The 23,993-nt window shown below is 40.4% G+C and overlaps 1 protein-coding gene across 1 annotated transcript in view; it reads right to left on the reverse strand.

The window, feature by feature from the left end:
- The window catches only part of pleca (plectin a), a 124,134-nt gene extending 103,823 nt beyond the window's left edge, over positions 1–20,311 (reverse strand). Inside the window, exons 1-2 of the mRNA XM_034704933.1 lie at positions 20,025–20,311; positions 16,865–17,078 (exon numbers count right to left, since the gene is read on the reverse strand). Of these exons, the coding sequence (XP_034560824.1) occupies positions 16,865–17,078; positions 20,025–20,039 (229 nt within the window). The 5' untranslated portion in view covers positions 20,040–20,311. The remainder of the gene's footprint in view (positions 1–16,864; positions 17,079–20,024) is intronic.
- Between the last annotated feature and the right edge of the window lie 3,682 nt (positions 20,312–23,993).

Consider the following 23,993-nt stretch of genomic DNA (forward strand, 5'->3'; position numbering starts at 1 on the left):
TTGGAGAGACTCTGACTCGTTGCATGTGTGCATGAGTGATTTTCTCGGTGCACATTATGCATGCAAGACTGGAGGAGTATTCCTATTTTTGAATTTGAGGTCAAGTTGCATGAAACTGATCTGAGGCATACTGGAAGTGAAGAGTGGAGAGGGGGTCTCTCTGTGTGGATGCACCGACTCAACTGTGATTCACAAGACAAACTCATCTAAGCCAGTTTAGACACAGTTGGTATTTACACACACATACATACACATTTACACACACAGGTGCAGCAGAGTCAAAATGCAAAAACAGGGTTTGTTGTTGCTACAGGTATCAGTGTGTTTTAGTGTGTTTGTTTAAGAGGGTTTAAGAAGAGGGAGTGGGAGACTGAATCTATTTGAAATCCACTTTGTTAGATTGAATCACAGACCTGCACTTTACAGGGCAAACACAAAGATGACATCATCAAAAATAAAAAACAGACACTGTCTTGTGGTAAAAAGTCTGTTTACCTGTGGAATAGAAAGAAGATTTTTTCTTTTTTTTTTATTGCTAGAGAATTTTGAGTTAGTCTTTCAACTTCAATTGACTTTTGATTGCATTTCCTATTTTGGTTCAACTTGTTTCTCAGGTATTTGTGTCACTCCTTGTTAATTCTCTGCATCTAAATCAGACAAATGTTAAAGTTATAAATATAAAAATGTTGTTCCTACATTGCCAATTATATATCTATCTTTTTCAGCTTACAGTCAAAGTTTTAGAATAATTACTTCCTCTCTGCATGTTCTCCCCGTGCATGCATGGGTTTTCTCCGGGTACTCCTTCTTCCTCCCACACAGTCCACAAACATGCTCACCAGGTTAATTGATCACTCTAAATTGCCCATAGGTGTGAGTGTGTGTGTGAATGGTTGTCTGTCTCTCTGTGATAGCCCTGTGATAGGTTGGCGACCTGTCCAGGATGTACCCTGCCTTCCGCCCGAAGCCAGCTGGGATAGGCTCCAGCCCTCTGTGACCCCTAGCGGGATAAGCGGTCAAGATAATGGATGGATGGATACTTCCTCTTAGATTAAGTTTAATTCTAAAAAAAGAACAGTTTATGAAATAATTAAATAAGTGTAACAGCAAATGCTAAATATTTGGTAGCTTTACCACCAGCTAACCTCAAAAGAACACAATCTCGAGAATGGGTTTCAGGGAAGGTCCTCTGAGGATCACCTTAGTCTGATGTGAGGTCAGTGGAGCTGTTAGTAGATGTAGAGTTGTCATACAGTACTTGAGCGGTCTATCACTGAGGTCCCTTCAGTCAGCAATGATCCTGCTTCTGTATTTCCTATTTCATAACAGAGAGGATGAACTCTTCAGACACACATGGAGCCTCAGGAGCTCATATTGGTAAAATGTGACTTGCATTTCAAAGACAATAACTGCAACAAAAAAAAATACACTTTGAAGTTGCAAGACTAATGCAATTTGTAGATAATACAATCTGTAGAAGCAAAAGCTCCTTTCTCATTGCATAAGTTTCTGCAGTCTTCTTAAGCAACATCTCATTGATCTAAATGTCAGAAGTCCTTCCACCAGAATAACCTGCAGACTGACAGAGTAAACTCCTGGGATATATTTGCAGTGAGTATTTAAAGCTGTGCTGCATGTTTTACACTAATGCATCTGTTCAGTTGCTATCATAACACAGAGCTCGACTCAAACACACTTAATCACTGAACTTCACCCATCGCAACAACTAACCCGATACAAACACGACTCGAAAGACAGTCAAAGAATAACAACTTAATAAAGCCATGCTCGTGTGATAAGTGATGAAGTGTGTAACATAGTTCATGTTCAGCTCTACAGTGGTAAAGAGATGTATGTGGAGGCGGCTGTACAGGATCTGATGTCGCTCGATGGTGATGTACATTTTTGGGTGGCGTCAACATGAGAGGTAGGAATAGAAAAGAATCCTTCGCTGTCAGCAAAGCAGGTGAATAAGAACTAGAACTATTCATTAGATCACATTAATATAAACAATTATGATATGATACAACACAATATTGTACATCCTAATATGACAGAATTTAATACAATAAGATAAAGAATAATCTATCGATCTATCTATCTATCTATCTATCTATCTATCTATCTATCTATCTATCTATTATCTTTAAAATAATTCATGTCGTCAATCAGATATCGGTATCAGGGTTTTACCAATTATTAAAATCTGCAACATTTCACTCTTAACACTTTTGCATTTGTAATATCTTAAGTTAAATAATCTAGCCTGCAAAAAAAGTCAAAAGAGAACTTTCCTCATGTGACCACTATATCTGATTCTCTTCATTCAAATAAAAATGCCATGAATGCAAAATACACGTCTGCATTGCACTTTTACGACGGTCCCTGAATGCACCTGCAGTGACAGGCGCTCTAGACAGACAGTCAGTTCACGGCACTCTTTGATGCCAGGGAGTTGATCAAAACTTATTAAATGTGTCTGATGTATCACCAAACTGGATTACATCAAGCTCTAGATGCTGAGCTTTTTTTTACGGTGAGAGCGGCAAAAACTGCAAACGTCAAATATTAAACAGACGTCCCCCAGCTGTGTTTTTGTCACTAACGCACACAGGGGGTAAAAATCGTCAATGAAACTAAGAGAGATGCATGGAGGTTCGTCATTGTCTTGTTTACCAATACCATGCAATACCAGACGAAACAATATGATGCAATATGACACGATACGTTGTGAAGCAGTACCTGATATTAGATTAATTGCACACAGTTGGTTTCATTTAAACATACTTCAGCTGCAGGATATCAATGGAAGACTTCTTTAACTTATTAATGTGACTCCATTTGAAAGTGTGTCTTTCAAATACTAACACACTATTTGTGTCAGGCAGACGGGGTGGGCCATATTGGAGTAATTCATTTTACACAAAAACATCCAGACACAAACAAAGACTTAAGTGATTGCCTCTGAGAAAGAGCTGGCATCTTGTTCCAGACCTTAAAAACAAATAAAAAAAAACCACTTCAACTAAAAAACAGAATCAGCCTCACAACACGGAGAACAACTTTCCCTCTCTTTATACTCCACTCCAGACTATCCAGTCAGTCTGGATGTCCAATTATCCAAAACAAATAGAATCAAGTCAAAACCAACAATGAGAGAGAGTAACAGGAAGTGAGATGTTGGCATAAAGGCTGGAGGTTATAAGAGGGGCGTGGAGATCGACTGGTGCCAGAGCTGCACAGCAGGAATACTGCCCACAGTGACATGCACAGTGGGCAGCCGCATGGGAAGAAAATTACTAGACTGTTGTGACTGGATGGAACGATACTGTTCCCAACATCGGGACCAAGACTAGGCCCCTTTGTCTTTACGGGTGTCTGCTGTAAGTGGGCTGGAAACTTTGCCCGCAGTGATGGTTTCTGTTTTTATTTTTAAACCTTTTTTTTTTAACCAGAAACTTTGTGGAACACCCAGACAGCTTCTCAAGAACAATGCTCTTATGTAAACCAATACAGTTACATACAAAGACACAATATTCTACACATATCAAACTAATCCTGGCTCTGCAAAAATACCTGCTTCTTCCCATAAGACCTAGATGACAGATACCAGGCTGTCAGGCAATAAGCTAACCCAAACCACCTCCAGATGTCCCTTAATGTACCTATCTTTACTTGCACAATGAGCCTGACAGTGACACATCTGACCAGTACAAAGCTCTTATAGTTTCAACCTGCTCTTTCGTGCAGCACAGAGGCCTTGATTCCCTTCCTGGTTTTGCATTGGTCAAACTCAGATTCCTGAACCCTGTGAGTAAACGAGCAGCAGGATTATCTCTAGGCCGGTCCGGCTTCCTGTCTCTGCTCTCTGAAATAAAAAATCAAGTCATAGCAGTGTGTAACCTGACGTTATCAGGTGATTGTCCCTTGTTGGCTGCACTCTCATACCATTCATGCTGCACTGTTGGACCGCTGTCATTCCATCATAGGGCCAAATGTCTCACCTCTCGGTGCCCACACTGCCCAGTGATTCCCCTGTACTCAAAAGAGGCTGCCAGATGAGACAAGAGGACAAAGACTCTCGAGCCCCTTAAAGTGTATTGATATTTGATTGCTTAACCTGAAGGCCATAGATAAAACACGTGCATCTCAACCAAAGAGGAAAATTTAAGCCTTGTTGACACAAGAACATAAAAAACGGAAAAGTCTTCCATTTGTGTATGCATGCCAGACCAGTAGTTGGAGGTTGTGCCTCTGTTCTGCATGGTAAACTTTGCAATGAAACACCACTGAAGAAGACCATGCGTGATTTTTTTTAGAACATGATTTTAGAAAAGCTACAAGTTTTGCCTAAATAAGGGCATGGCTGACTTGATTGACAGGCGGGCACCCTGTAGCTGTTAGTGAAAAGGCTAAAGGCCCGCCTCTTTACCTCACACCAGCTCGGATGAAGATTGGTTGAGCTCAACATTTCAAATATGGCACCCACCAACAATCGGCTTCAAAACAGCGCTTCAGAAGCAGATGGGTAACATCACGGATACTACATCCGTTCATTTCACAGTCTATGGCGTGCACATAAAGCCGTTCTTCAACAGAGCAGTGAGTGCAAACAAACTCAAAGACAACAGTGAACTCATGTTCAAAGACCATTAACTGTGAGGAGAAGAGTTGATACACTTGGTCACAAACATAACTTTGTAGTCCAGGATTTTAGTTATTATGCTCCAACTCACACATGGCTATTTGACTGGGAACAACTTTCGAAAATGGAGCTGTGACCTCTCAGTTTTCAGGGGACCAATGTAGCGCTCATTTAAATTTGCGTTTTCCAAATAATTCCATTCTGGGACCTGGATTCAAAGGTTTGAGAATTCAGAAGCCGAATACGCCACTTGCGTGTAAATGAACAGCCACACGCAACAGTAGATGACTGTTTTGTATTGGAAATGTTACTGTGAAAAGCTTGTGTTTTACAGTAAACTTAAAGTAACACCCCTGTGATTCACTTTGATGAGTCTACAATAATAAGAAAGTCTGGATGCTAAAATTTACGATTTTTTATTTAGCAAAGATGTTGTCAAAATGCAAACCTATGGTGTTAAAAAGTAAGGCCAATGCTGAAGTGTAAAAAACTGCAATTCTTCAAGTGTCCACTTGAGGCTGGCTCCAAAAGCCATTGAGACCCCATTGGAACCATATTTAAGTACCACAATAACATGTTTACAACCTTGTAGACAAAAATCTTGCTGTCCTTACCTCTCTTCTTTCATTATTGAATAACGCATGGTAACACCCAATTGGGGGCGTAGCTAAATTTGACCAACAGGTGGGCGCATCAAAGTTGTTTGCCAGGCTGCAAAGCTTTGGCTTCAACTCCACCTCTTTACCTGTTTCTAGATTAGCCAAAAGATGGTTGGAGTCAGCATTTGCAATATGGCGATCACCATCTTTAGGTTTGAACACCTCTTCGGAAACTGAAGGGTGACGTCACTGAGACTACATCCATGTTTCATACAGTCTATGGTATCCCATGTCTCAGTGTTATTTTAGATTTAGATGTGTTCTCTGTTTCTGCCTCCACAGAGCCCTCTTGAACCAAACAACATCAGTGCACATCAAACCAATATGGAAGCACTTCATGCTGATAAGTGATTAAAGGTACTACACTCACTGCAGCACGCTCTCACCCACAACCAGCTTTCTATTCAGACATCATTTGAGCATGTGAGATGTAAGCTACAAAAGAAGAGATGAGTTTTACCTTTATACTTCTCCCTGACGTTCTCATAGGCTTGCACATAGTCCTGTTCCTCTGCCAGCCGCTGACCCGGGTCAAACATGGGCATGGACATGGCCTGGCTGAGACTCAGCTGGAGATAGGTGCACCTTCCCTCTCTCTTCAAACTTTCTCTTTAACTTTGCTCTGGCACTGTGGGCCTCTTTTTGATTCTCTGTCCCTCCCTCAGTTCTCTGTCCACCTATCTGTCAGTCCCCCACCTTCACCCTCACCCACACACTGTCACAGTATTCCCTCTATAAAGCTGTAGGTTTCATTCCAGACCACCACCACCACCACCGCCACACCCCTCCCAGGCTTGAGAAATACCCTCACACACACGGACTCATATCAGACCCTCCTCTTAAAGGCACAGAGGCAAACACACACCGCAAGGAGAGATACCAGTTGAGGCCACAGATCTAACAAACACACACACACACAGCAAACAGGCCAGCTCCACCCCAGATACAGACACACACATGGCTACCTCCGTGAAAAAACAAATGACTGCACAGTGTGGGGTTACTTGAGTTCCTGCTGCTAGAGAAACTGGGGCAAGTGGATCCTGTACGATTCACAGCTTTAAAATAACCTCCCACAGCACTTACACGCTTCTCCACAATGTCACGTCATATTCCCAAAGCTGGATGACGACAGGTTTTTAACTTTTAATGCCAGAGAGCCACACCTCTTCAGGAAAAAACACCAGATCTGTGACGCACCACGCAGCTCCAAGATAAACAGCTCGGAGTATCTGAAAATACAAGCATCACAAGGGAAACTACACAAACAATGGAGAGACACAACTTCCAAACCCTTGAAAATAAATATTATGTGTTCAAAAGTGTTTGATATTTCATATTTTACAAGTCTGATGTTATAATGTGTGTTTGATTCCTATTTGAGGACTTTCATGAGCAACACATACTAAACCTGACGGTATGAAACAATTATGACTTCCTGCTCTGATTTAATTTGACATAGTTGTATTTTAACATTCACACTCATATTTTCACTCACATTTGAAATTATGCTCTTATCATAACACTGTGTAAGTTCAGAAAAAGTTCACGTCTGAGGCTGTAGACTCAAAGGAGTTGCTACATTCAAAGAAATCACAGGCCCTCACAGATAAAGCAGCGACTATAGTACATCAGGATGCCAAGAAAAACTGCTGCTACACGAGGATCTTCTGAAAAGGAAGTCGTGCAGAGACGAAACACTGAAAAACTCTGACAAGGAATTTGGAGAGGAGATACACTGAGTCACTCAGTTTCTTGCCAAAGAGCTGCATGTCCACAAGGGAGACTTTTTACACTTGCATCTGTCAGAAACTGTGAATGTTATTGATGAATTATGAATGAAGTGAATTCAAAATTACTGATCAATAAATGTCTGCTATTTAAACGTATTCACATCAGCAGACTGATCAGCCCTTACCATACAAGCTAATACACAGCCGGCAGAGGCAAGGTGGTGCCTTTTCAGGCATATTGGACGCATACTATCTGAGGGACCATTGGCTGTGTATATTATTATGGACACCAAACCTCCATGCTCCTTCCATTACAAGCTGTGAAGCCAAAAGACTGAGGCGCTGATATACTGAGCCAAGGCCACGGGATTGACATCACACCTCTTCAGGTAACCAAAACAGGGTTGGTACAGTCCACAGAAAGAACAGATGCTTGTGTTGGTTTGAAGCAGACATTCATGGCTATAGAAAGTTCAAGGACTCTTGTGTTCGTGTTTTTCTACATCATCTCTCGCTGTTCCTCCTCTACTCTGATACTCTGGTACAGAATGCTACAAGACCCTCATTGGTCAACAGAGCTGTCAATTAATCATCATTTTAAAGTCTAATAACTAATTAAAATTAAAATTCTTAGACAATGAGCACTTAAGACATAAAAAGGCATGATAAGAAGCAACTCTAATGACGGAACCAATGTTTGAAAATGATGTATTTGACTTGTATTTTAATTTCATAGTTTGACTCATGTTCCATCTGTTAACATAAAGGAGGCAGCATTTATGAACTATACTGCATCCAGTCAGTAGGGGGAGCTCTGCTTATATGGACTTCACAGTTTGTATGGTCTGTACCGTGAGTCACTCCATAGATCATATTTAAGGCTGGTTTATACTTATGCGTTGATCCTACACAGCAATGGCTGACTCGGACATGAGCTCTAGATACTTGAGCGTCGAATGTGTCCGTGACGCGCACCAATTCTCAGCAGAACCATTTGGGGGCAGTGTGGTCTCTCTTATAGTCGGGTCACCCCGCTACAATCTCTATTTACTTTTTTACAGCAATTCAGAGCGTATTATGGTAATTCACAGCTGATACATATTGCTGTTTATCATACAGACATGATTACAGGGACGAATAGAGAGGACACATCGGAGGGGATTAAATACGGCCGATGTGTGATATAAAAGTGGGAAATACAATGCTGCAGAGCGGACCAATCATAGGGCTTGTGGTTGGCGTTGGTTCGACGTGTAGTTACATTTTGGAGGAAGTGCATGTCAGCTACGTGCATAGGCCTCTGCGTAGGTACGGGGGCTACGCAGAGCTACAATGTAGGCTACGCCGTCGATTCTACTCAGAAGTATAAATCAGGCTTTTGTGTAGTGTTCAGGAATCTGAGCCAATCAGAAGAACAAGACTGAAATCTAGACCATTAAAATTCTAGAAAGAAAAAAAAGAAGCTTTAAAACATTACAATAACAGAGCCTCTGTTATAAAGACTCTGAAGAAATTTCACTTGGCATCAGTAATCACTGTTCATGGATTCCTCAATTTAGAGTGAAAACTTTCCCAAATTCAACCCAAACTAATCACATGCACCATTTCAGTCAGAGCAGTCAGAACTGTATCTCTGCAGTCTGAGCACATGTGTGTGTGTTATCACTTTCTCATACTGCTGGAAGTTTGTTTACTCTGCATTCAGCAGAACGAGGAGACTTTCAACAGCACAAAACTTCAAATTGCAAAATTTACACGAATAAATCTCTCAGTCAGGAATGTGAAAAAAAGATTTCAACACTCTGACTCAAATGAATACAGAAACTTTAAGCCACCCAACTCAGTGTTACCCAACCAGTGAGTTATGAACTGAACAGAGACGAAAAGGTCTGTCAGTGATGTGTTCACTTTTTTGTAATGACTTCCAGCACCTGCAGCAATCTCAGGGGAGCTTTTTCCAACTCCATCAAGCTCTCATACATTCGGTGGGCAATAAAAAAGTAGGTCTTTGAATTTAGAAAACTTTTCACTGAATCTAATAAACATTACATGAACCCTGAAGGTTACAGAAGAAACTGATTATTTTTAACAGAGAGCCGCCTGCAGAAAGTCAAACTGTGTCAAAATAAACCTAAGAAAAACACACTTTGATACACAAACAAGTCAAACTAAGGGCTCAGTTATCTTATTTATGATTCTTCTCCACAGGGCTCAAGTCAGTTCAGCTCCAACATTGTTATGTAATGGATGAAATGTATTAGTTGTCGCAGTATGGGTAAGAACAAATCAGAAACCGTCCCTCTGTGTTCTGATCTGTGGTCCGTGAATGAAGTCTCCCACAGAGAAAGTCTCACTTTGGTCTCCGTGTTTGCTCGTCTGGCTTTTGGCTCCAGTGTCTGACTGCAGTGCCAGCCGGCCCTCCCACAGATCACCAAACTAAAGCCTATGTGCCGCTAATTTATGTCCCCTGCTAAAAGAAAAGAAAATAACAACAAATCTAAGGAAGGAAGCTGTCTCTCCTCTCACCATTCACTGACTGTTATTGTGTTTTTTTCACTCACGATGTGTGTAAGGCCTTGTTCTGTTGCTTGCTTACAGGTTGGCAGCCCGGATGCTATTTACAGAGGAAAGTATAGTTAGTGTTGGAATAGTGTGTTCCAAAGTTAATATATTAGTGTAATCACAATAGCATCACTGTTCTCAAGTCAGTTACTCAGTGGGTGACTGTGGAGGGAGATAATCAGGACATAATGTTCAGCTTCTTTACCCCTCAGTGTTAAATCCATGGGAAATGTTCTTTAAGCTAAGCCTGCAAGTTTTTGTGCAGCACTTTAACATTAAAAGTGAACAGTTTTAATTTTTCTAAGTACTCAAAGTCATTTTACATGAAGTGCAAAAAACAAAAATTAAATTAAAAAAAACAGAGGTGGGGAGGGAGTAGAGGTCCCGTAATTGTAGGCTTTTTGAAGCGGTAGGTTTTTGGTTTTTTTTGCCTTTATGGACAGGACAGCTGAAGAGAGACAGGAAATGTGGGGAGTAGAGAGTGGGGGAAGACATGCAGCAAATGGTCGCGTCTGGGTATCGAACCGGCGACCTCTGCAACGAGAACTATAGCCTCTGTATGTGGGGTGCTTAGTACGCTAGCCCACCAGCACCCCAGAAGAGGTAGGTTTTGAGTTGACTTTTAAATGAGTGAAGAGAGTCAGAGTTGAGGATGTTTAGAGGGAGGGAGTAACAGAGAGTTAAGTTAGGGATGGCAAAGGCTCTATCCCCCAAGCTGCAGTGTTTGGTCTTGCTGATCGGGGACAGAAAGTTAGCATCTGATGATCTGAAACGGTAAGATGGGGTGTGGTATTTGAGGATGTCTGCTAGGTATGAGAGGGCCAGGTTATTGAGGACTTTGTAGGTGATGAGCAAGACCTTGAAGTGGATTTCAGTGCTGTATGGGGAGCCAGTGAAGGTGCTGAATGATGTTTGTGATGTGATCTCTGGAGCAGGACTGGGTGAGTAAACAGGCAGCTGAGTTTTGGACATATTGGAGTTTTAGGAGGTCACTGGTGAGAAGGCCATAGAGGATGCTGTTGCAGTAGTCCAGTCTGGAGGTTATGAAGGCGTGGATGAGTGGATCTAAGTTGTGCAACAAGTCGTTTTGTATTACAGAGAAACTAGATTAAAAATATATCTACGTACAAACAGGTATTTAAGCTAACACTGGATGCAATCTGATGACACTTACTCCCAAATTTCATACATGAATAAGCAGGACAGAGGATGTAGCAAAGGCATGAAAAGAAATACTTTTTGACTCAATTTGAACATAAATTAAGTTAGAAATGAGTTATTATTATGGGAAACCTTTTAAGCTCTGAGTATCAAAGAGCCATTTGCAGGCTGGGTTAACAAAAGTAGTTTGGCATATTTGTTTTAATGAGCAAATATGGTAATTTAGCAAGTAATGTATTCCTTATGTTCTCAGAGTAAAGTGTGATATACAACCTCGTTTAGTGAGTTCTTGACCCTGCAAAGGATTTTACTGCTTGTTTTTTTTCTGCTGAAACATAGCTTAGTAAGTTTGAGAATTTCTATAACACCCTGTACAATGAAGATTTATTACAAATACCTCAACATTGAGTCAATGCTTTGAGAACACTGCACACAGTGAATGCAAGGCTGCAGAAACATGCAGACACTCTACTGTTCATCTTTGGATACTGTCCTCTAGTGTCCAGCATGTATACTACACTGACTCCTCTGTCTGCTGCATCATCATGACACTGATTCTGACATGGATCGCACTATCTCTTCAGTCTTGAGGAACAAAAGCAATCTTCTTTATCTGGAAGCGACTTACAGGTGGTGATGAAACAAAACACAAATATATATTTGTTTAAAAGAGAGAGGAAACAGAAGTGTGCACCTGTCAGGTGATCAAGAGGGTCTGAAATAAACCCTATCACACTGCTGACTCACTCAGCCATCGTAATGACTATAAAATGTAAAATCAATAATGGATCCATGATTCAGTGTTCTGACAAATATATCACAGGGCTCCTCACTGAGAGCAGCTCTGAATTATTTATCTCAATCTGTTACAAGCAGACGATACAACTTCTCTCTGCTCACGTCCTTGAAAGCAGAACAGAATAGTAAGACGTTACAGTGATACAATTCAAGACTCCTTTCTGTATTTTTGAGCACTGAAGTCTCTGAAAGCAGAAAAACTGAGTCTTAACACGAACTTCAAGAAAAGGAAGTACAAATTAAGAGAGTAAGAAAGAAAAGACTTGTCACTCCTGTATTCAGCGTTATCTTATTTTTGTCTGTTTCTGGATTAAATGTAGGCGAATTCACTAGAACTACAGTTACATCCTCTCCCACACTATGGTGCATGAAACGGCATGAGTCATGTTGATCTCTTCCTGAGAAGCAGGATGACAGACTTTAAGTTTAGAACCTCAAAAAACAACAACGATAAACACAACTTCTTTTTTGTGTACCCAAATATAAACAGCCATGGTAACCACAGAACTTGGTAGTTGCTGTTTTTGACGGTGCACAATGATGACAGCTTGCACAGCTGAACCACAGTTATGATCTCACTAGTTTAAATGAGTCTGTTTGAAAGTCATTATCACTCTGAGGGCTTCTGGTAAGCTTCAGATATTACAGACATAACAGAAAGTGGCTAAATTAACTGAGGGGTTATGTAATATGACTGAGCCCTTTGGTCAGACCCAAGAGAAAAGAAGGCAAGAGAACAAAGTGAGAAAGTTTGTTGGATATTATAATGAGGCTCCTTATGTCTACTGGAGCAGCATAGTAATGTGCAGGGAAACTCCAGACAGTCTGCAGCTGGTCTGTTCAGAGCAAAGAGAGATTTAAACTTACAGAATTATTGGTAATCATCTACAAAGAGGATGCAAAAAAAGCTTTAAATACTATACTTATTATATGAACCAAGCAAGGTGTTTTCACTTCTTGCTCGTTGTATCATCTTATGAGGCATCTTAGCAATTTACTGCTTTACTGGAGCCTGTTCAGAGGCAACGTGATGCTTTGAGATGAATGCTAACCTGAGACGACTACTATGGGATGGACAAATATAATATAATAAATAAAATGATTCTGTAAACTGATTATTATTCTAATTCGACTCACTAATTTGACTAATCATGGTGGCGCCAATGGCATAAATCCTGCACTTTACCTTTTATGGGCATTTTGTATACTTCAGGTATCTTATGTTCTTCTGATGTGTCATTATATGAATGCAATATTTCAGTTAGGGCAATGTATTGGTTATCATATCCTGTTGAACTGCATTGTATCATACCTTATCCTATAATATCATACTGTACCCTATTGTATTAAATCATATTTGACATTCATATCTTATACCATTGTACTGAATCTGATCGTATCTTATGGTATGTATCCCATCCTTCGTACCATATCATACCGTATTGTATTGCTCTGTATAGTATCGTAGCATAACACACTGTATCGTGACGCACCGTATCGTATTGTACCGCATTTTATCGTATCGTAGTGAAGCATACCGTAAAGTATCATATTTTAACATACTGTATTGCATTGTATTGTTCTGTATAGCATCATATCGTAACGTTCTGTATCGTACCGTACCATTTCGTATCGTATCATTCTACATATATATCATATTGTATCGTAACGTACCGTATCAAATCGCATCAATCTGTACTTTACCGTACCATATTGTAATTTCGTTATTATCTGATCACCAAACAATCATTTTTTGGATCTGAAGATGCTGCTACAGGAAAAGTTGGAGAATTATCAAAGTCTAAACAGTTTATTTTTAAGGTTTCTATATCTGATTTTATCAAATTTTATTCAATAGTTCTACAGATAACTGTTCTACCACATAACCTTATGATGGTAAGAAAAACAAATGACTACCACAAAGTTGTTGGGATTCATCCTCTGGGCACCATAAATGTCTGTGCAACATCTACAGGAAAATCATCAAATGTTTGTGAGGAAATTTGGTTTGGGGAAATTTGTAGCCATGCTGATAAAATGTCTTTAACCCTTGAGCGTTAAAGATTTCTAGCAAGCAATGAAGATTATTATTACTACTGTGTGAAAGCCTGAGCTGGGAGAGAAATGTTATTTGCATATTGTAATTCAGTTAATTCTTTAATAACTCACACTGCTTGTTTAGCATTTAAGAAAATCATCATGTAGCAGATGTACTTTGCTATTTTAATCCAGCTGGTTCCAGCTCCTGGAGAGAGATCAGTCTTTGTATGTTTGTTTAGATGTGAAGCACACCAAGCGTTCATTCCCATCAGCCTCTGGTGGTCATTTTGGGCCGTGGCCACAACAACACGTGACATGCTGAACCAGGACCATTCTCTGCCCTCTCTACAGTTCTGCTGACCTGTGTAGTCTATCACAGTGTGTTCATTCTTTCAGCAGTGCGTTATTGTGTTTGTTTTAGCCCTATCACTCCATACAGACGTCAACACAGCGACCGCCCAGAGTCCCAGATATCAGATCGATAAACTAGCATGTTAGACAGCTCCAGAAACCTTGAGACTGACATCTTATTTAGTGTCACTGAGCACTCTCTGCCTCTCAAACTGTCTGCAGCTTGATAACAAATAGTCTTGTCTCCCGTTGTGGTGAGATAGAGCTGCAGCTCAAGCCTTGTATATGTCTCCCAAGGCTAATGAATCAGGCCAGGGCCATTATGGCAGCAATCCAATGTTGATATTTATCTTATGCGTTTCTCCAAATCCTGGCATCCTACCCACGACTAGAGGTGCAACAGGAAGTAAAGTGAAGGACAAACTTCAGACTCCAGTAATAAACTTTATGGTTATCCTCAAAGCTACCTGAAGAAAAGTGTTTCAGTTACCTCTGCAGAAGTACCAGGAGTCAAATTTCCACTGCTGCTGTCGTGTGTGCAGAGACAATAACACAGAGACACACAACACTGCTGCAGTACCCCACCCCATCAAATCAATATCACAGACGACCAGGGAGGGGCAGAAAGAGGGTGGTGGTGCCGTCTTTGCTCCAAAGAGACAGCATGAGCTCAACACCCACCACAGGAAGTGCTGAGGCAGCGAGTAGTATCATCTGAGCTCGGCCTCAGTGGTCAGATATTTAACAGAGACGGAGGAGCCTCAGAACCTTGACAGGACCTCCGTTAGATAGAGAGACTTCTGTGGTGGCTTGAAACCACCCCAGGGAAATGAATGAGTATAATGAGAGATGGTTGTAATGTTCCTACACAATCGGTCTCTTTTAACTGCTCCAAAAGATCCTTTACTCATTCTTCAATTGAATTAAAGCACATTTTTTAGAAGAACATCTCACCACTGTTGGCAATTCTATCTTTAGTGTCTAAAGATAGAGATATCTAATCATAACTACTGATCTTATCAGCTGCTGCAGCGTGGAACTCATATTTGCAGCAGATAGTTGCTTAAGGGTATGATTTGAAGTAAACAACATCTGCTTCTGAAATTTTGTTGTTGTGCTGTTTATGTGCTGCAGCTGATCACCATATAGTAATGTAAACTGCAATATCTTTTCTTTCTGAGATACATATTGCACTAAAAGGGGAAATTATATCAGATAAATGCAGTTTTTTGTGCATGTATAAAATCAAAATTTGGAACTTCGTGTCTCTTTTCTTTCTCTTACTTTTACCACACTCAACACTGTCACCTGCATGAACAGGCAAAGAGAGAACAGGTGGAGCGACATGTCTCTGATCAAGTCCACAAGTAGACCTGAGGGCTGCAGCTGTGTTACTTCAAGGTCGTTAACATGGTGATGTGCAGCTGAGGACAGGAATACACTCATTCAAAAGCTGCCTCATGTAGCTGTGCCTCTGCCTCGAGCATTTCACTGACTAACAGTGATTACCTGTGACAGCAGCAGCAACCTGTGCTTACTTATAAGCAGTGTGGTTATACCTCTGGTATAAGGCTCTGCACTGATGAAACAAGAAACTAGCAAGATTTACAAGTAACACAGAAGTAGCAGCATGATGTGTCTCAGGTCATACGTTTGACATTTCATGTCCTGCAAAGCAATTGCTACACATGTTTATGCCGCAGTTGTGAGATTTTAAGAGGTAGTGTTGTGCTTATTTCATATTTTACATCGAAATATTTTTCAAAATTGTGGGGTAAACTTGTGTTGGAGTAATCCCCACCTGAGACTGCAAGTTGCTCTATAAATGGCTTGTTCAAAAAGTCACACGAGAATTCAGCTGGATCATCACAAGATTTGCTCAAATCATGACATGACCAGATGGTGAACGACCTTAAAAGGGCAAATTTGTCACTATAAAGGCATAAACACAACTTTGTTGGATGGCAACAGTGGAGGAGGCTTCCAGAATACTAGGTTATGGAATGCTGAGGGTCATTCAAATGACAGAAGTTGAAAAAAGGGGGTGCAAAGACTCCGGCCTGAGAAGAGTGAAGATTTTTTTGGCATGCAAATCATGTAAAGCTACTACAGAGCTATCAGAGGGACGATATGAAGCCTGAAAAATGAGTGTAATATCCCTTTTTTAAACATAATATTGTGCAGGCCTAGTGCATAGATATATTAAGGTTTCTACAGAGAGTGGCTAAATGTAGCAGTAGTGTAAATTGAACCTCAGGAGTTTCGATGTAATTATGATATAAAGAGTAATAAACAAGCTGTCGCATAAAGCCGTTACTTCTGACTAAATGCTTCTCCTGTGAATGAGATTGGCCATGTTGCAGGTGGCAAAGTCATGACACCAAGATTACAGGGGGATAGTTACATGAATGAGCCGAGGTTCAAAAGACAATAGTCATGTTAACAACCAGTTCAGACCTCAGTTCTCTTATAACACCCATTATTAGCTTCTTCATCTGCAGGAGAGCAGCTAGAGATAGATGCAAACAATCAAAGAAGACCCGTTAGCTCTGTTTCTATATATTTGGAAAACATTTTGAAATCTGAGTGGGTTACAGAAATCTAAGTCTACAGGATCTGAGGGCTCAGAGGGCTTCTAAAAATAGAGCCTGTGCATGAAATCTTTGTTGTCCACTCTGCCTTTTTCTTCTACAGGGTCAGAGGGGCTCAGTAAGTCATGTCAACAACAAGGTCAAAAAGTCCTGCTGAATAAGAAAAGTGTTTGAGCTCACACTCGCAGCTCAGAAGGATCTTTTTTGTTGATATGCTGTTTCATTTAGTTGATTGTTCCTCAAATGTTAAGTCTGTGTTGTCGAGACACAGGTGAATTCACCTGTAATCATGATTATTTTTGGTTTCAGTGTTTCTGTTCTTACCTGCGATGCGGATGACGGCCCTCTCAGCCGGGTCCAGCACATCTCCAGAAGCCGACTTGGAGCGCTTGATGCGATGGTGTTTGGGCAGGTTCCAGGGCAGGGTGTCACCAGGGGCTGGAGTATAACTTAATGAACTTATATCAGTGGAGCTCTCCTCTGACGCAGCCCGGACCAGAGGTCTCCTCTTGGGCCTCTCCTTCACCTCCTCCATAGTCTGGATGGACATTTGAAGTAAGAAAAGATTAAAAAGCTAATTTATCAAATCAATCAAAGTAAGAACAAAGTCGACCAAATATAGTAAACAGGGTTTTTCCATATGTACTATAAACCTGGTTCCCCCTAAGCATCAAAGATTTTTACATTTCTTTAGTCAGCTTAGTCTCACTGAAATAAGAGATCTCTTTTCCCAGAAGACTTTGCAAAGACTGGCAGCAACACAAAGTTTCAATGAACAACAATCAGACTCACACAGTAGATATCAAAAACATTAAAGTGATTGACTCAAACATTTGCATACAACTTTAAGGACTGGTGCTCTCTACATCACCTGGAATACACCATGCCCCAAACAACCCATAATGCAACACTCTCTTAAAGCAACAGGGTCATTTCAAATAAGCAAAGGTAAACACAGGAGTCAGGAAACAGAATATGGATAGAGTACTTGTGAATATGACCTCCATCTATTAAAGTAAAGTAAAGTACCACGTTGTGTTTTGGCTGGGAGCTCTACTTTTGTTTTGGATATAGCTGATATTAATATTAGAGATGATGATTTATTGAATAGTCTTTCCCCTTCTGCTGGGTGCCTTACTCTCTTTGTGTTGTTGTAGTAGACTTATGCTTTACTAGTTTGAGCAAACAAAATTTTCTCCTGGTCTCAATTTTGTTTTTTGTTTTTAATAAGTGATCCTTAAACTTTTTGCCGACTGAAAAAGTCTTGGCAAATTTTCAGTGGTTCAAATCTTCACAGAACCACACTTGATAACCCGGTGCATGGCGTTAATGCTTTCTTCTTCTTTGGTTATTAATAGAAGCATTTAGCAAACAGCTTTCTGAAGGGCTACAGTCACAGTATGTTAATTGTGCTGCATCACACCCAGGCACTGGTAGTAATAATAAGAAGAAAGATGATAAGAATTATAAAATAGTCACATGAATAGTTTGATTTTATTTATAAATTAGCATATTTAAATATTGGATAAACATGACTCATCCCTAATTAATTTATGAAAGATAATTAATGTTATATGATGTGCATCTGACTGTGTTTCACTGCACTGCTGCTGAATTCTTGCAACATGTCAGACCAACTTTAATGACTCATTTTTATTGTTACATACTGAATAATGTTCCATATTTTGGCACAACAATGCACAATTACATCACATGATGACTCCACTAAAACTTGAAGAAAGGGTGATACTGAATGATTGATTGCATGTTTGTCTCACAGTTCCTACATTTAAACCTGCATGCACACTGGGACAAAGTTCTATGTTGCAGGTCAGTGGCCTGTCTGCCGTCTCAAGGTGGAGTATTCTCCACCACAGTCCTAGAGTGCTGCTGATGCACTGTATGATGTCACCACTCTCACTGCTCTCTCTCTCTCTCTCTCTCTCTCTCTCTCTCTCTCTCTCTCTCTCTCTCTCTCTCTCTCTCTCATTCTTTTTTAGCTGAGTCACCATCCAGCTCGCAGGATGCTCCCCACAGGGGCGCTGGCTGCACCGCCACTGCCTCTCTCTGATTGGACAGGAGCAGTCAGGACCACAGTCCCAGGAGTGAAGTCTCCAGTGCACCAGAGACATTTCACATTCAGGTTAGGATTTAGCTAAATGCTATTTTTGGCTTCCTGCTGTTTGTTGTCAGAGCTGCAGTATTCACTGTTTGTGTCTTATATAAATTCAACCTGTGTCAAACGTGGGCAGCTCAACCCAGTGCACATTTACTGCAAGATGTCAGAAGAAGGAAGCGTGACATTGAACACCTTAACATAACATGCATAATATAAGCTGCGTGTAACTTTGCCTTAAAGTGGGATTTGAGTTTTACAAGTTTAAGCAGCAGAGTTCATATTCCTTCATATGTTTCCTTTTAAAGTTCATCAGCCTGTTTTGATGTAAACATGAGGATTTGCCACTATTAGACCACTCAGATAAAAGCGGCTGTCTATTGTACATCTTCATTAAATACTGTACTAACCTCAGGTAAAAGCAGTCAGGGTTCTTTAAAAGGTTAGAGCTTACTTCAGTAAGGAGTCATGTTAAAAATGCATAACTTCCAAAATAGCTCCTGCACAGAGCTGAGAAACAAAGTTTGCATGAGGTACCACTGGTAGTTGCACTCCCTTTTCATAGTCTCAATATACAGAAATCCACCGAGCATCAAAGTTGGTGCTCTGTTTGATCTCTCTGGCTCTCCATCATCCCTCTGAATTAATCATCACTGCACTGCAGAGCCCTGATCTATTCAGTCATACCACGCAATAACAGCTGCTCTGACTCTGAGGTAATTGAGACCCTCAAAGCATCTTGAATAACAATGAAACTTCACTTCTGTGCTCCTGTTTCTAACCCATTTCTGCTCAGAGGGGCCTTGCTTTGCTGTATGGACTTCATCCAAGCAGGCTGAAAGCATCAGGGTGATCCGTAGTTACCAGGCAACCCTGAAGAGCATTAGAGAGCATGCTCCTGAAACTTTCTGGACTTAGAAATTGGAGGAAGTTAAGTGCTGGTATGAGCAGACTCTGACATGAATCAGTCTGACAGCTGACTGAGGATCACTTCTCTCTGTGTCTCCTATCCTCCAGCCTGTGAGCAGCTGATGGACTTCATTAGGAGTGGATCTGTTGATCATCACTTGACAGAGATTGCTGTCAAGTCTGGATCACTCCCTGAAAACTTAGGGGTCAGAACTGCACCCATTAAGGCTTAGGGCTGCAGTACACTGCCACACCTGAAATTCAGCTCTCTGACCTACAGTGAGGAGAGAACTGAAGGTGCACCTGCTGCAATAACATCTTGGTATTTCCTCATTTTGGTGCTAGATCGGATTCTTTCTGATCTGCAGGTTTTTTGAATGACTCTAAATCATGTGATAAACAGCGTCAGCGATGCGGCATATGAAGATACAATCTGAGAGCAATATCTGGTTTACTCACGCTAAAAATATCCATGATTACTGCAGTTTTGGTCCCAGTGTTTGGTAAACAATCGAGAAAAGAAATCCTCCCTCTGCAGCGTTTCAATCGACGTTTTCGTCCCAGTTAGATCCGCTTAAACTTAGACCACCATCCTCCTCATCCGCAGCGGGAGTCGCGCCTGCGTCCTGTGGTCTCCAAACCGGACTGTCAAACCTGCACTGATCGGGCCGAGAGAAGGAATCTTCCCTCAGCCTGCAGCCTGCATGCCTGCCTCCCTGCCTCTCTCCCCGCTACACAACACAGGCGAAGTTGTCTCTAAACGGCAGGCACGCATCAGGATGAAGATGAGAGCAGAGATCTGATTGCAGGCTCTCTGCGCGCATGTGAAAAATGAGCTCAGGTCAGATGTAGGAGGGAGACAGGAGGATTCTTCACACATTACACATTACACTCTGCAACCTGAGTTTCATATCCAGGGAAATGTATGTCGGTATGCTGCCTATAGGATTTCATGGTGCGGTCATGTTGGATGAATGACACATTTGTGAAATAAAAATGTACATATTTCACGTTGGAGAGATTCCACGCTTCATCCGCCCACTCTTTCCTCGAACTTCACACCTTCAGGACGCTGCAGGAGAGGCGATGCTGCACTTACTGCTGAGCTCAGCATGTGTGTAGCATGTGGAAACAGATGGTCTGCTGTGATAGCTTACATTAGAATGGAATAGAATAGAATAGAATAGAATAGAATAGAATGTACTTTATTCATCCCCCATCTGTTCTCATCTTTCATTCCACTACATGGAAGTTACTATGTGACTTGGCACATTCACAAATAACTACTGTATCCATCTGAATCACACTGTTCTTCATACTGTGTATGTTTGTTTTTAAATAACCTGGTGCAATTTTTATCATGCAGTAACTTATCTTATCTATTTATCAGATAGAAGTGTACATAGTGTGTATATATATGTAATAGTTGCCATATTTTATTCTATTTTTATTTTATTCTATTTTATTTTATTCTATTTTATTTTATTCTATTGTATTCTATTGTATTTTATTTTATTTTATTTTATTTTATTTTATTATATTTTACCCTTGTCATTGCTATTATTATTGTTATTATATTTTCTAACTATATTAGTACATTGTTGTATTCCCCTGTCCCGTGTTGTAAGCTGCTGTGACAAAAGAATTTCCCCCAAAGGGGGACAGATAAAGTATATCTCATCTTATCTTATCTTATCTTAGGTGGAAATTCAGGTGTCTGGCAGATACAATTATAAAAATCGTATAAAACAAGTAATTCAGTTGTCTGCCAGCTCATCTCCCATTGGCTAGAGAGTTATGAAGCCTAATGGCTGCAGGGATGAATGACTTTCTGTATCTCTCAGTCCTGCAGCGCAGAGATGAGCCGTCTACTGTTGCTGTTTCTCTGGTCCACAGAGAAGTTGTGAAGTGGATGATCTGTGTAATTTAGAATGGCCTCTAGCTTCTCCTGTGTGCATCTCTCCACCACAGCCCCTAGTGAGTCCAACCTGGGTCCAATCACAGTGCCAGCTTTTTTCACAAGTTTGTCCAGTCGCCTCGCATCCTTGTGTTTTGTAATGCTTCCCCAGCAGACTGCACATAAACTGTGATTACACTGATTCTAGAGGGGATATGACACTTTTAAGCCGGTCTCTAGAAGAGTCTGATGTTCATTCTCAACACAATTAAAAAAAACTTGTACATATTTAAATGATAGCCTACTTGGGGATGTATTTTTGGATTATTTTCACAGGCTAGTTTTGGATAAATGTCTTATACAGCCTGAATTTGAAATCCCAAATCTGTAGTTTAATTAGCTAACTCGCTCCTCTCTGTGTAAAGGATTATGTTTTGTGAGCGGGTGGTTATGCTAAATAGAAATGACAATGACTTGAGTGGTTCTCAAAGTTACTCAGTGCTGAATCAAGGTAAACACTTTCAGCAAAAAGGCATCAATAATTGCAATATCGTTTATACCTTTTAACAGCCTAATAAATAAAAGCAACTAAAGCTTAAACTATGTGTATCCACCGTAGACTGTATAAAACATGGAAGTAGTAGTCTCAGTGATGTCACCCATTGATTTCTTGCCTGAAGATGGTTGACGCCATATTGGAAAGTGCTGAGTCAACCCTTGCAAGGAGCAAAGAGATGGAGTTGAGGGGAGTCTTTATCCTCCTTGCTAAGAGCTTCAATGTGCCTGCCTGTAAGTCAAGAAACCCACGCCCCTATTTAGACAAAATGTACCCTTGATATCTTGAAAATGAATTAGTCATACCATTCATTTTCCACCTATAGTGTGTACAAACAGAGAAATTGACTATTCAGACTAAAACCGTATTTGTTTCAGGCTGTAATGATGGACGTTATAACACAGGTGCTAGTGGGGCTCTCTGGGCTTTTACAGCGAGCCTCAAGTGGACACTCATGTAACAGCAGTTTTTAGCACTGCTGCATCATTTTTTAACATCTGGGGTTGCAGCTTAGTCTCCACCCTGTTATCCAAATATGGTCACTTAAAGCTAAAAGGTTGGCGACCACCAAAATGTAGGACAGGTGGCTTCAAAACAGTCATCAATAAATCAGCCAATATTGTCTCTGTAGCTACATCCACTTAAACAAATACAGCTTTGATTGAGTATTATTTTGTCATGTGAAAATATACCATTGTTTTGATGTATGAAAAGAAAAAAGAACTTCCAGATTCCTGAATATTTGAGGGATTGAAATTAGTGTTTAGTTTACCTTTTAACCCATAAGGATCTGTGTTACTGTTTAAAATAAGACAACTTTTGGCTGCAATCCAGTCTTCATAGAATTTAATTAATCACATCTACCAGACATTGAATGTGTTTGCATGCTGGCTGACCTCTGCCTGCACTCTGCACTCTGATTTAAAAAGAAATTTAAATTAACAGCTATTAATCAGGAAATGTTTTCCATTTAGTCTCTATTAGACGTACAAGTTGTTTACTGTGTTGTTGTTCAGATTCCATTTTCACTCCAAACGAGGCCAAGTTGTACTGAGGCAAATTAAAAACTATCATGCTGAGCTGTTACATAATCACACTAGCATGAATGATAGGTTGCTTGTTTGTGTGGCCCTTCTACATGATTACTCCCCCACTTAGAGAATGAATCAATGGGCATGGGAAGCTTGTACTCCTAAATGATGCATGCCATCGGCTCTGAGTGACAGAGTCGGTGCCAGCTTTTTACTCTTTGTGCTAAATGGTCATATCTGATCAACCGAGTGCTTCATGAGGAGGGAGAGCAGCAGAGCACTGAGGAAGGTAAAGAAGTCAGTTCATACATTTCATTATTACTGTGGTAATATATGTCAAATTTGATGTAAGTGGTGTATACCCAAGCTGTAAGAGGGTAAACAACACCCCAAGAAGACTGAGGTAAACATCAAGTCATGGCTGCTGTGCTGAATGAGGAATACTTTTTTTTTTTACAACAACTAATTCCTCTCAAGAGACCTACAATTGTGTCAGATAGTCATCTATAAGCTAGAGCAATCACCAACTTTTAGACAAATTCAATAACAAGAGACCTGCTTCAGGAGGTTGTTCTTAATACTTGGTTGCTACAACTCAACAAATAAACGAAACGTTATGCTCCGGAAAGAGAGGCGTCTCAGCACTAACACAGAGAAGAGCAGGAATTTTTGAAGTTATAATGATGATTAACATAAGATTCAAATTAAATCAACATTATAATTAAAACAGAGATATCTACGTATTCCTGCATACACCAAGAAGGTAGTCTATGCTGTCTCTTGAAACTCAGGAGGTCTTCAGAAAGATAAGGACTTTTTGTAATGATCATTTCTAGGGACAGAGATTGTTCATGATGGAGATGATTGTTTTTTTTCGTTGTTGAAGATTTAGGTAGAGGTTAAATTATTTATTACCACTAGTACCATCAGACTGATGTTTACAC

This window comes from Notolabrus celidotus, chromosome 16 (assembly GCF_009762535.1).
Source record: "Notolabrus celidotus isolate fNotCel1 chromosome 16, fNotCel1.pri, whole genome shotgun sequence".
In the NCBI taxonomy this organism is placed as follows: Eukaryota; Metazoa; Chordata; class Actinopteri; order Labriformes; family Labridae; genus Notolabrus; species Notolabrus celidotus.